This window comes from Adiantum capillus-veneris, chromosome 13, assembly GCF_014529385.1.
Source record: "Adiantum capillus-veneris isolate H3 chromosome 13, ASM1452938v2, whole genome shotgun sequence".
NCBI classification, from domain to species: domain Eukaryota; kingdom Viridiplantae; phylum Streptophyta; class Polypodiopsida; order Polypodiales; family Pteridaceae; genus Adiantum; species Adiantum capillus-veneris.
In genome coordinates, this window is record NC_140943.1 from 37956379 (window position 1) to 37970310 (window position 13932).

At 43.9% G+C, this 13932-nt stretch overlaps 1 protein-coding gene across 1 annotated transcript; it reads left to right on the forward strand.

The window, feature by feature from the left end:
- The first annotated feature begins 490 nt into the window (after window positions 1-490).
- On the forward strand, window positions 491-4461 carry LOC147443830 (cation/H(+) antiporter 19-like). Its single transcript, XM_086527738.1, has 3 exons — window positions 491-1037; window positions 1337-2338; window positions 2602-4461. Exons 1-3 carry the CDS (start codon window positions 846-848, stop codon window positions 4069-4071), a joined length of 2664 nt encoding a protein of 887 aa, XP_086383864.1. The 5' UTR covers window positions 491-845; the 3' UTR covers window positions 4072-4461.
- Window positions 4462-13932: the final 9471 nt, after the last annotated feature.

The window sequence follows — 13932 nt, forward strand, 5'->3', positions numbered from 1 at the left end:
ATAACTCTGAAAATTTCTGTCTTTACATCAATGCGTAGAAGACTTCGTGCTCTTCGATTGAGGCTATAGATCACCCAAATCGGAGTTCGGATGAAAAAGTTATGATCAAAAGAGTTGACTGCTGTACTAAGTCAAAAAACGACTGCGTTTTTTGAGAGAAAGAGAGAGAGAGAGAGAGAAAGAGAGAGAGAGAGAAAGAGAGAGAGAGACTTGGGCACACATAAATTGCATAAACATTGCTCATGGCAACGAGCACCCCACACACACACAGAGAGAGAGAGAGAGAGAGAGAGAGAGAGAAGGACCAGACATATTACTAAATCTAGGCCCTTACACTACAAGGCCGTTTCCAACTTTCCTTGTATCTGTGTGCACTTATTAGTCGAGTGACAGTGCAAACGGATTCCGAAAGGGTGCACTTCCGAGTTCCCTGGAATGTGTGCGCGCACACGTGCCTCTTTGAAACTCTCTCCCTCTCTCTCTCTCTCTCTCACTCACCCACACACACACACGCACGCATTGTCACGCACAGCGATGGAAAGAACCCGTCACACCGCTATTCTTACTGCTGCTTCGTAAACACACACATGCTTCACACACGATAATTCTGTCCCCTCGCTTTTCTGCATGTCGACGACGTTCTGCCAGCCTTTTCTCCCGCCTCCTCCTCCTCGCACCAAGAGGAGAGCCCCTCCTGTTCTACGTCTCTGCATGCACACTCTCATCACTTGCGGTTAGATATTATATCCACACAGATCGAGAGAGCGTCCACACGAGAGAGAGAGAGAGAGAGAGTCGCATCTCTTGCAGCGCGCACACACCGCGGAACTAACGAAGAAGACAATATGGCCAGCACCCCGGCCTCATGCCCCAAGGCCATGGCTGCCGCATCAAACGGAGTGTGGCAAAGCGACAACCCCATCGAGTTTTCTGTTCCCCTCTTGATCGTCCAGATATGCCTTGTCCTTGTGATCACTCGCACGCTCGCGGTGTTGCTCAAGCCTCTCCGGCAGCCGCGCGTCATTGCCGAGATCATTGTAAGCAGTTTTTCCTTATCAGGGCTTCTGCTTGTTAATGGATGTAGAGAAGTTTAGCAGTTCTTTTGTTTTTGTGTCAAGTTAGAGTGTTTAATCAAAGGATTGTTCAGTTTAAGCAAGTTCATTGCTCCAAATATAGTTCATTGAATTAGATGCAAGTGAGCGGTTGTTATAACTGCCTGCTGACTGGATCATCTATACAACAAGATCATGAATGCAGTGCAAGTAAAGCCAAATATGTCACTGAAATATGTAAGTCAGTAGTTGAGTTTCACTTAGAATTTTGTTGGCTTCTGCAGGGCGGGATCTTGCTAGGTCCATCTGCACTGGGCAAAAGCTCCCTATACATGGAATACATTTTCCCTCACCGGAGCTTAACTGTGCTCGAGACTGTCTCCGATTTGGGCCTCATCTTTTTCCTCTTCTTAGTGGGCCTTGAGCTTGATCTGGAGGCAATAAAGCGGACCGGAGGGCAAGCAATGTCGATAGCAGCAGCCGGCATCTCTCTTCCCTTCATTGCAGGCGTGGGTGTTTCTTTCATCTTGCATAAAACCATAGCAAGTGATGGTCAATTTGCGCCTTTTCTCGTCTTTATGGGTGTTGCTTTGTCGATAACAGCATTCCCAGTCCTCGCGAGAATATTGGCAGAGAGGAGGTTGCTCACAACAGATGTAGGTCAGATGGCTATGGCGGCAGCTGCAGTAAACGATGTGGTTGCATGGATTCTTTTGGCATTGGCAGTGGCTCTTTCGGGCACTAACACAAGCCCCCTTATCGCATTGTGGGTGCTTCTATGTGGTGTTGGTTTTGTTGTCATAATGTTTGTCGCAGTGAAGCCAATGATGGCAAAAATTGCATCTCAAGTGGTGGATAAAGAGCCTATCAATGAGATGTATGTGGCTGTAACCTTAGCAGGTGTGCTTGCGGCAGGGTTTGTGACAGACGCGATTGGCATACATAGCATCTTTGGTGGATTTGTTTTTGGGCTGATTGTTCCTAAAGATGGGCCTTTTGCAGCTTTGCTTATTGAGAAGATCGAGGACTTTGTCACAATCTTGATGCTTCCCCTCTACTTTGCGACGAGTGGTTTGAAAACGAACATAGATTCGATACATGGTGTACAGTCGGGTGGTCTTCTTCTACTTGTAATTATGACAGCATGTGCTGGGAAGATATTGGGCACATTCTTGGTTGCTTACCTCCACAAAATGAGCATTAAGAAGTCTCTGACCTTGGGATTTCTCATGAATACAAAAGGTCTTGTGGAGCTTATAGTCCTCAACATTGGCAAGGACAGAAAGGCGAGACAATTTTCACAATAAACTGATCATAGTGTTTGTTTTTCTGTTCTGCACAGACACATGCGTGTGCATATTTGGTTGTATATTTGCATGCATGCATTTTCATTGCTAAAGTGTGTTTATTTCCCAGTATGTGTGTCTTTCTACTCAGAATTTAACTTGGGCTTATTTGACTTTGATGATGAACTTCTCAACAATTTTCTGATTGGGTTTTGCATACATCTTAACATTCATCTTTTATTTTTTTGGTTTTCCCCCCACAGGTGTTAAATGAAGAAACCTTTGCAATTATGGTGTTGATGGCTCTGTTTACCACTTTCATCACAACACCAGTGGTCATGGCACTTTACAAGCCTGCAAGAAACCCAGTGCCTTACAAAAGAAGAATGCTTTACATGCCCAATGAGAAAGCATCAGCAGATTTAGAGCTTCGGCTTCTTGCGTGCGTGCATGGCATGCCCAATGTGCATGCCATTATCAACCTTGTGGAGGCTGCACGGGGCACACGTCGACACCCGCTTCACATGTTCATTCTCCATTTGCTTGAATTCTCGGAGCGCCCGTCATCTATCATGAAGGTGCAGCGGGTACGTCGCAATGGTCGTCCATTCTGGGACCAACAACACTATGATGTGGACAACATTGTAGTTGCCTTTGAAGCCTACGGGCAGCTTAGCAAGGTGATGGTTCGCCCCATGACCACCATCGCACGATTCGAAGACATGCATGAAGATATATGTGTTACAGCATCTGACAAGCGTGCCGCCATTATAGTACTTCCTTTCCACAAGCATTCAAGGCCCAATATGCATGATGGAGCATGGGAGGGCCATAGTACGGGACTTCGGCAAGTTATACAAAAGGTTCTCTTTCATGCCCCTTGCTCTGTGGGCATCCTTGTTGATCGCGGCATAGGGATTACCTCTCTCACATCCAGCTCTGTCAATCGAAATGTTGCTGTGCTGTTTTACGGTGGTCCCGACGATCGTGAAGCTCTTGCTCTTGGCTACCGCATGGCAGAGCACCCGGGCGTGAGGCTGACTGTGTATAGATTTGTTTTAGCTGACCCAATTGAGCACCACGTGGAAATGACAATGCCGCAAGATGGTCGAGCTTCTCCCATGCCTCACCATGTCATGGGAGATGGGATCGAAGTTCCAACAGCTCATGCTGGGTTCTCTTTTGGCTCGAAGTTCTCGTTCGGACACGATGCATTCAGTTACATGGTGACGGAACTAGATTCAGCACAGGAGAGCAAACTAGATGAGGAGTGCTTGGCTATGGCAAAGTGGAAAGCAACATTAACAGGGCAGATAAATGAAGGAGAAGCAGGTACAGCGCAATCAATAAGGTACGAGGAAATGACTGTCTCCGATCCAGTGAGGGCTGCATTGGTTATAGGGAAGATGGAAGAGATGAGTTTGTTGATAGTGGGGAGGGGCAGGAAGCCATCACCGTTGATAGCGCCCTTTTCTGGCAGGCAGGCGGAGTATGCGGAGCTTGGCCCCGTTGGCGAGGCATTAACAGTGGCAGGACCATTGGAGATGCAGTGCTCTGTCTTAGCAGTGCAGCAGTATGACCCAGAGCTTGTACAAGAGGCACCCCCTCTGAAGAAAGTAGTGGATGTCTCTTCACCGAAGGCTAGCAGACTTCAGCTTTCCCCAAGCCTTGTTGTTGTGACAGGCCCAGCCTCTCCAACTTTTGCACAAAAGCCCGAAAATTATGAGGTGTAGCTGCCCTTCTATATTAATCTCAATGTACAAGAGGGCAGGCACCTTATTGTTGTACACAATTTGTATATGTATATTGTCAAAACAACCAGATTAAAGTCAAAATGGCCGAAACAAAAATATGCACATTGATCACCGGCATTGAAGCAGAACAAGAGGTTGCTACGTGTGCATTTGTGTCATCATCGGCCCTGCTTTTTGCTCTCATCCTTAGTTTGGATGGTACAACGCCACATTTACTTGAATTTTTACAAAACTAACAGTGTATTGCATGGCTTGCTAAGAGTCGAGTACATTTTAAATAATGCTTGTGATGACTCTATGCAAAGGTTGCTACCCTGGAGAAGTTCTTCCATGGCCAGAATGCAATATTGTAATATGGTTAATTGCATATAAAGAGTGTGTGAATAGAGTTGATCACATGAATTAACCACTTGCAGGTGATGGGTTCAAGTTTCCTTCATCCTTGGAAGGCAACCTATGTTCCTATGCTATGAGTGCATGTATCACTTCAATGATTTTTTTTTTTGTATGTTTCATATTTATCTTACATCTTATGTTGTAACACTATTTGGCAATGTAGTGTTCACCTATTCTCAAATAATTCTTATAACTACACACTATAATCTCAACTTGTTTTGGCCAAGATGCTTTTCGATCGATAGGAATGTATAATTTATAGCAAAATCATACCAGTCAAAGATTTCATTCAAAAATATCAAAGTGTTTACATCATAAATTGGATGGGTAATAAGAATGCTCATCAAATGAGCAAGTAAAAACATAATGTGTTATTAAAAAGACCAAAGGAATAATTAGAAGGATGCTTTCCGATTGCCAAACATCAAGAATATTAGGTAGTCTTAAAGGGCGGTTTGTATGAAAGAATGGAATCATTGGCATAAAGAAGTTCTTACTGGGTAAATAATATTGTAGAATTTTGATGCTGAATTTATAAGTTGCAATAGGCTGACTACTATTAATGAAAGATGTTACATTTTCACTCACTCCTAATTCACATTAATAAAAATTCTTTAAAAAAAAGCAGTCAATGGATTATAGTAATGGGTACTGACAATACTTTATATTTTTCCAATTTAAGTGTCTTCAAGGCCATAAAATTTTCACTAAATTTGTTACACCAAATCTCGTTAGGTTAATATGGTTATGTATGAATATGTAGATAACTATAAATACAGCTCAAAAGTCTCTTTCCTCTCATGCCTTATTTTTATTAAACTTCTTTGGCATCCAATGCTAAATTTCAAATTAAAAATGTATGTTCTTCGAGAAGGTCTATAAGTCTATATGGTGGCTTCATTTCCACTTGGCTCAATTTTTCATCTCGGAAATCAAAATTCATAATTGTGTGGGTGTCATTACCATCCAAAAAGTTTAGATTTATGAGTTTAAGAAAACCCTCTTTTACCCTATCTAATGTTTCATACATTTTTTCTCAAAATAGGTGTTTGAAATTCATTGTTACTTATTTGCTAATTTGGCTTGAGCATTGGAACTCTAGAAATAGAGAACACACTCTAGCTTTGATAAGCAAAAGGAGATCTTTGGTAGGATTTAGTATCAAATCTCTAAACCGTGCAAGGTAGACAAGAGGTAGAGAAAGAGAGAGTAGGGAATTAGGCAGAGAAAATATAGGGAGAAGGTAGATACGTCAAAACAAGAGAAATAGGAATAGGTACTTATAAGGTTAATTAGCCACTATAGGAACTGCATCATAGTAGAGAGCGAGAACTTACCGTCACGATCGGGGGCAGGGGGGCTGCAGATCAGAGCCGTCCATTCAGTGTACATTCTTGTACGGAATCTAGCATTGCAAGCACTGGATTGCCGACAACTTAGCACAGGGAATGGTAGTCGAGGCTGCAGATTCGATGCCGTCCATTTACTGTCGATTCCTGTGTGGAATCTGGCCATGCAATCATTGGATTGCTGACAACTCAGCACAAGGAATTGCAGTGTTCAATACAGTCTGCACGCGAATAGGATGCGGCCAGGTCAGCACAAGGAATTGCTCGATCCCACACCTCAGCATGCCACGAGCTCATTACCCTTAATTACATGGCCCCCTTGCCCCCGACTGTGACGGCCGGGAATGGTCATCCACTGACCATTCCCTGAAAGAAAGTGCTCCCACCATGGCTCCCGGCATCCGCCGGTCGCCATGTGGTCGCCCTTTCTTTCAGGGAATGGTCAGTGGATGACCATTCCCTACACCTTCATCTTAAAGCTCTCATAGCTTTCCTAGATTTCTCTCAACTGGAGAAATAATTATTGTAAATAATTTCCAAAGCTATAAACATGTTATTCAAACAATGTTTATAGCATCGTCCCATCGGAAAAATATGACGTCCCATGTGGTGACTCGCTAACATCGGTGCCATCACTATGGGAGAATGTTGCTGTTACCGCACAGCATTACCGCATAAGAGGAGAGAGAGAGCTTCAAGAAAGAGAGAGATTGTATAGTGCAGACCCGTCGGCGCGTTTCTCGAATTTTTCGCGAGCATTACCGCATTTATTACCGCAATAATAACCGCCCAGATTACCGCAACAGGAAAAGAGAATCCACGTGGCCCATGATTCCTCTCCCACTTTTCCCTTTCTATAAATCCTATTCTATTTTGTTACTTTTCAGAAATTGGTACCCCCTTTTTGCATGGAGTGTAAGAAATCCCATTCTCATTGGGATTTTTAGTACCTCTCTTCTCTTTGCTTGCCTCATCTATTGGAATGATTCTCTTACTCTACTCATTTGTACTCCATGAAATTCTATATCAAAAAATATTTTGTTTCCACCTCAAAATCTTATGTCAACTATGCATTCATATGGAAATGGCAAGCGAATGATGATCAAATTGTATTGTCACCCCCTTTTTGCACGGAGTGTAAGAAATCCCATTCTCATTGGGATTTTTAGTACCTCTCTTCTCTTTGCTTGCCTCCTCTATTGGTATGATTCTCCTACTCTACTCATTTGTACTCCATGAGATTCTATAAACAAAAATATTTTGTTTCCACCTCAAAATCTTATGTCAACTATACATTCATATGGAAATGGCAAGCGAACGATGATCAAAATTGTATTGTTTTGCGTTCATAAACAAATAGCCCTTTTGTATAGCATAAGTAGAGAAAGAAGTCAAAATCCAAAAGATATTTATTAATTTTCATCCTCCAAGAGATCTCTACAAGTGCTTACATCCATGTCCAACCCCATGGTAGCTAAATCAACAAATAAATCTATTGATTCATCCTCTACAGCCTCTCCTATTGAATCATCATCATCCTCTCCATCCTCGTCCTCCTCCTCACTATGGTTGATTATTGGGAATGGTTGGTTCTCCTCAACCTCAACTGCATCATCGTCATTGGCGTCTTCTTGAGATGGTATGGTGGGATCTTCTATGTTCGTACCTGCAAAGATAGATCTGCTCCGTGGTGTGACTGGAATAACATACCATAGTCGTCTTCGATACATACAAGGCACATAAAACACCTGTAGGTCATAGAGAAAACAACAACATGAATGTAGTTTTGTATGTATCATATAATGTTTTAGTGAGTTGCACATGGACTTTACCTGCTCACAACTACTAGGTTGCACCAAGTTGTCGGTCTTCCCGCGATGAAATTGCCCGGAGTCTATTATATAGAGTCCATTCTCATGTCTCTTAACCTCACCTGCAAACCATCAGCAGTCAAAGAGATATTTGTGAAATGTTCTGAAATCCACTTTGATTATCCTCTCTATTGTTCCACATTCCCTCACCTCTTGTGTTATCATGTCAAAGTTTCCCATAACTCCACTATCGTGAGTGGTTCGATGCTCATCTATCTTGTGGGTTCGAAAATGAAGTCCTTTGGACCACATAGAGTTGAATGTGAAGGCCTGCAAAAACCAATCAAGATAGATGAGAGAGAGAGAGAGAGGTGACATACATACACACACACACACACACACACCCACACACACACACACACACACACACTCGCACACACACACTAAACACATTGAGTATCACTACAAGAGGTTGTGTGCTCTTGTGACGCTGTTAGCGACGGAAATACACTGGGTTTTTATAACCCCCGACGTCGCTAAAACCGTCGCTAATAGTGTCGCTACGAGAGCGTCGCTATATGCGACGCTATAGGCGTCGCTATATGTGTTGCTATGAGCGTCGCTATATAGAGACGCTCATAGCGACGGTTATAGCGACGTTTACACAGAAGTCTATAACGACGCTCATAGCGACGCTACAGATCCATAAATAGCGACGGTTATAGCGACGCCCGAGAGAAATATTTTTTGGTGACAGGGCATTGAAATGCCCTGCCACCCATCAAGCATATTGTACTTGATTCACTTTTTAAAAAAAGTGCAAGGGTAGATAATAGACCCAAAATAGTCACCCAAAAGATGCATTGTTTGCAAAATTGACAAGCGTAAAATTGATAATTGTACACATCATAGGCAAAATGAATTGATTGGCAAATGTAATAATGACAATTGTACAACATCATAGGCATAAAGAATTGATTGGCAAAATGAACTGCGATGACAAATGTAATAATATACATGGTTCAAAAAGACGTATAAAATCCATCTCATGATACATAAGCTATGAGAAACCCTAAAGTAATGCTATCTAGCTACGGCTAAACTGACGTCGTCTAGTCAGACGTCTCATCGCGTCCAAGCGGCGTATCTATCGGATTCTGCAAAAAAAGACAATAAGACAGCTTTCAGTAAGTATAAACATATAACGACATTTATAAAACAATACAAAAAATAGAAAAGAGTAAACCCTAATACTAACCATGCCGCCGCGAGAACTGAGAATGTCCATCAGGGCGTTTAAGCCCTTCCTGCCTGCGTACTCGCGCTCGTACGGTGTGGGATCACGTCCTATCATCGACCACTGTCAAAACATACAAAGATTTCATTATGTTAGAATTTAAAAACTCATAAACCCTAAACTATCGAACATAAAGAGCAATGCGAAAACACTTACAAAATCGGCCTCAAAGGATGCCTATCCACCGCTCCCCAAGTGGTGCGAGCTCCCTGCCTCTACTCGCGCTCTGGCTGCATTCTTTTGTTGCTTCCACTTTTTGGGATTCTTGCGCGCTGCTTTCTTCGCATTCTTCCAATCTTCTTTGGCCAGCCAATCTGGCCTGTTCTACCCATGCTTGATTGCTTTTTTCACTTCGGAACGCTTGTGCTTGCAGTATTCGCGCATTCGAATCTTCATCAGGTCTTCATTGAAGCGCTGATCCCGTGTTGGAACACGAAACTCATCATGAAGTATGCTGATGACTCTGTTTTTTAAATCACTTGGTACTTCACTCCATTTGTTTAGTATGTAGTGTCTAAACAGCTGAGAGCAAAGACCATGCATGCGCGAGATCACCTTCTTGCCGTCATCATCCATGATGATGCCGCCGCTGAAGTCGACGGAGTAAGGCAAGCCCTCTGGCCGGTGACGCGTGAACCTGGGTGTCCCGACAGGGGTCTCTAGCGGCGTGTCGATGGGGGTACGGACGTCAGGTGTCTCCACCGGCGTCTGGGCCCCGAAGCGAGGAGTGTCGAGTGGGGTGGCTCCTGGCGGAGTAGGTAGAGGTGTGTAGCTGCTAGGAACAGTCAGCCGTGCAAAACCTGGCGTAGATGGCGATGTTGTGGCTGGTGTGGGGCCGGGCAAAGAAGGGGAGGGTAAAGAGCCTCGTCGAACACGAGGCGGTGCGGAGGCATCGGTGGCGGAATCCCCACAACAACCGCCACCGCCACCACTAGAGCGCCGGTGTCTAGACGAGTGTGAAGCTCGTCTCGTCGACGTCGAAGCTTCGGAGCGCGCCGAATTGTCCGAAAGAGAGGGAGATGCGGATGGAGTAGGAACGCGCGATGATGCGCCAGAGCGATGACGCTCCACGTACCACTGTCTCTGCTGCGGTGACAAAGAAGAAAGAAACTCCTCATCATCCATACCTGCATTAAACACACGAATATTTAAACTTAATATTGAATGAATAGAGTAGACAATGACGCAAAGACCATTAAATACAATGACGTAATGACGCATATAAATACAATGACGCAATGAATTGAGTGATAGAAGAGGCAAGTCGAAAACTCAGAATTTTCAATCAAAAGATGTGAGCGCGAGTAGAAAAGAGCCTTATACACCATGGAAGGTACTTAGAGAGCCAGAGCTTTTACAACACGGAGCAAAATTGTTCAAATACAATATTTGTGGCTTTAAGAGATCTCTCTCTCATCCTCGCATAACTCAGCATAACTTCCTATATCTATATAGAGCTCTCCGTTTAAACACATATCCTCTGTTTCATTTTGTAGCTCCTCTGCATGCACCCCATATAGAGTAGTAGCATCTTGATGCTCGTCTCGCACCACCGCAGCGGCTTCTGATTGAGCATCTTCTCTGATCTTCTCCATTGATGCCGTTGTGATTGGCACATGGTAGCCTTCATACGTCCTTGCACTACGAGGGGCTACCTCTATGACGTACCACCAGTTTGATGTAGACTTTGTAGGATGAAATATTACCTGCCAGAGCCACATAACTTACATGAGAGCTTTCAAGCACATAGCTTGTAAAAGGGGGATGTTAACTATTTACATACTTACTTGTTCACAATGCTCGGGTAGTACGAAAGTGTCTCTTAGGTCAGTCCATTTCTTAGTAGAATCCACCTCAAGAAAACCAGACTCTTCTCTACGCACAGTAGCGTTGCGACCCTCCATGATTATCTTGAACCATTGCACGTCGAACAAGTCGACAAAAAATCCTCTGTAATCGATCCTCAAAATCTCTTGCAGCGTGCCGAAGTAAGTGAGTTCCGCCACCACAGGATCTGCATCAGAGGAACGTCGTCGACTAGACTGTTCAAATTTTGCCATGATTCCACAATCTTGAGTAAAACGCTTTTTGTCGATTCGTTCCACCCTAAAATGTCGACCTTTACACCATGCTGTTGTGTATGACTTATACTACAACGAACAAAGATTATGAGTGGCCGTTCAAACGTTTAGAAATAAAGTCACTAGCTAGTCGTACATTGCAAACTTACCTTGGTCGCGCAACCCCGAGAGTACTCCCACTCTTCCTCAGTCACTTCGTCACCGCATTGTTGTGCGCTTTTCAATTGGTTGTGCAACCATCTTAAGCTCATGAAGGTTGGTAGGCTCTCCAGAACCGTCGGATAGTGCATCGGTGGTCGTCTTCCCGTCTCCACTCGATTCGTGCCCTTTGTCGCTCTTGCTTTGCATCCTCATATTGTGAAATCCACTTTTGCATCACTGGATTGTGAAGCATGCAAAATCGGTTGATTTTAGCCTCTAGATCTTCCGTCATCTTCTTCTCAACACCGAGATTGCACATGACAATCCCAGATATGCGCTCATCATCTATGGTTCGCCATAGCGTGTCCCGGGCTTTATCAAATCCGTCTAGCCACTCTCCAATGTACACTAGGGACTCTGATACCAACCAACCTTCTGCCATGCTACCCTCCGGACGTGCCTTTTGACGCACATATCCCTTAAGCGTTTTCATGAAACGTTCTAAGAAGAACATCCATCTGGAATGAACTGTGCCAGCTATTTCCACCTCATCAACTATGTGAACAAGAAGATGCACCTGAATGGTTAGCATGGTAGTAGGAAAATGTTTCTCAAACATGCACACAAGCTCCGCAGCATTTAGTTTGGCGAATGGTATGGAGTCTACGTTGATCTCCTTTCTGAGATTCATTGCACCAGCTTTGCAAGTTTGTAGATTGTGTTACGGATGTCGAGAGACAAACATCCCTCAATGGCAACCGGTAAAATAAACTGTAAAGTATGTGCAGCAATGATATTAAAGTCCACATTTTATGCAATGATATTAAAGTCCACTATGAACGTACCTGACACATTTTATGCCAATCGTGTGACTTCAAACCGGTAAGCTTTCCTTCTTTAGTAAAACACGTTCGGAGCGAGTGCATTACGCCAGTGGGGGTCCGCAAAGATCGAATGGTCTCTTTTACTTTGCGTTCTTGGGCTCCTGTGAAAATCCATGGTGCTTTAGGGAGTTTTATCGATCCATCAGACGCTGTTTGCGGCCAATATTGCTCCATACGATCCACATTTCTAAGGTCAACTCTGGCTCCCAAAGTATCTTTCTTGCCGGTCAGATGGTCCCATAGTAGATTACCCACATTCTTGAATATGTGCATTGGATCGAGCAAGTGATTGATCATGAGTCGGGGCCAGTATGGTAACTCGTACCATAGAGATAGTCTCTTCATCCCTGGAGGCAATCCGTCATCGCACATCTCCTTCTGCTCTAACCATGCTTGTGCAGACATCCTTGGTGGCTCTCTTCCCAAAAAGCCGTCGCGTAACACATGATTCTCTGGAAGATACGCTTGATGACCTTCGTAGATTTGCTTCTTCAGTGAGGGCGCCCTACGTGCATTCAGTCTAGGTCCACATGTGACACATGCTCTGTATCCGCTTGTTTGAAGCCCTGCATGTATACACATGATAATAGATCAACTATGGGAAAAAACAAGATTTACAGTGTCTGAGTGAGGAGTGTCAATAGATCACCTGAGCATTCTGTTAGCCCGGGATAGTCATGCATGGTCCACATTAGAATGCCTCTGATCAAAGCATTCCGTCGTCCTGTGTGTCGGCTCATATCCACCACCTCTATGCCAATCCACAATTGTTGTAGCTCTTCCAATAGTGGACGAAGATACACATCCATATTCTCCACTTTATATCGCCCTGGCACAATCAAGCTTAGCCATAGGTGCCCCTTCTTCGTAGTCAACCACGGGGAATGTTGTAGTTGACGATGACAACGGGCCATACACTGTAAGATGTTGATCTTTGACCAAATGGATTTACGCCATCCATAGCCAGGCCTAAGCGCAAATTTCGAGCTTCCCTGGCAAAATCCGACCATGTTCCATCTATATGTTTCCAGGCTACGCAATCTGCAGGAATTCGTAGCACACCATCCGAAGATTTATTCTCCTCATGCCATGATGCTAGGGCGGCCATGGACTTACATTCGAAGAAATGCTTGATGCGAGGAAGCAGAGGAAAATGTCGCAAAACCTTTTGTGGAATTTTTGTCCCGTGGAGATCTACTCGATATTTCTTTCGGAATCACATTTCGGACACTTCTCCATGTCTATGTATTCCCCTCTGAAAAGAATGCAGTCATTAGGACAAGCGTGGATAGAATTGTAATCCATCCCCAAGTTTCGCAAAATCTTTCTTGCTTCATCTCGGGAATCTGCATCACATTGTCAGCTGGTAGTATGTGCTCTTTAAGCAATCTACACAACATAAAAATACGATACAGTCGTGTAAAAATCTATCAGATCATTATACATTTAGAGTTTTATTAAAGTAAACTAATTGTAATAGATCACCTGAAAAGCGCTGTGACGCTAGTGTCACTCCATCCAAACTTTGCCTGCATGTTGAGAAGAACCAGGAGTGCTTTCAATCTAGACATACGTGCTCCATTATACAATGGCGTATCGGCTTCACTTTTCATATCATCATAGATAAGCCTTTCTGAATCCATGATCGTCTCGATCATTTCATTAATCTTGGGCTCAAACATTGCCTCGTTGGGAATGTGCTCTGCATGATCATCCCCCGAGCTGTCAGAGGCTACATCTTGTGGCCTCACATATGCTACTTGACCAAAGGGCCTGCGAACACGTCTATTGGGTTGCAAGATTGCTGCTTGTTGGCCAGCATCAGAGTCCGACGAGTTATAATTGGCAACAACTCGATCTATAATAGATGGATCGAACTCG

What these genes read in the sequence shown, in the direction of transcription:
- LOC147443830 (XM_086527738.1), top strand. Translation starts at nt 846, where the DNA reads ATGGCCAGCACCCCGGCCTCATGCCCCAAGGCCATGGCTGCCGCATCA. An exon ending in GCGTCATTGCCGAGATCATT is followed by an intron (nt 1,038 to 1,336) that starts GTAAGCAGTTTT and finishes TGGCTTCTGCAG; the next exon opens with GGCGGGATCTTGCTAGGTCC. An exon ending in ACATTGGCAAGGACAGAAAG is followed by an intron (nt 2,339 to 2,601) that starts GCGAGACAATTT and finishes TTCCCCCCACAG; the next exon opens with GTGTTAAATGAAGAAACCTT.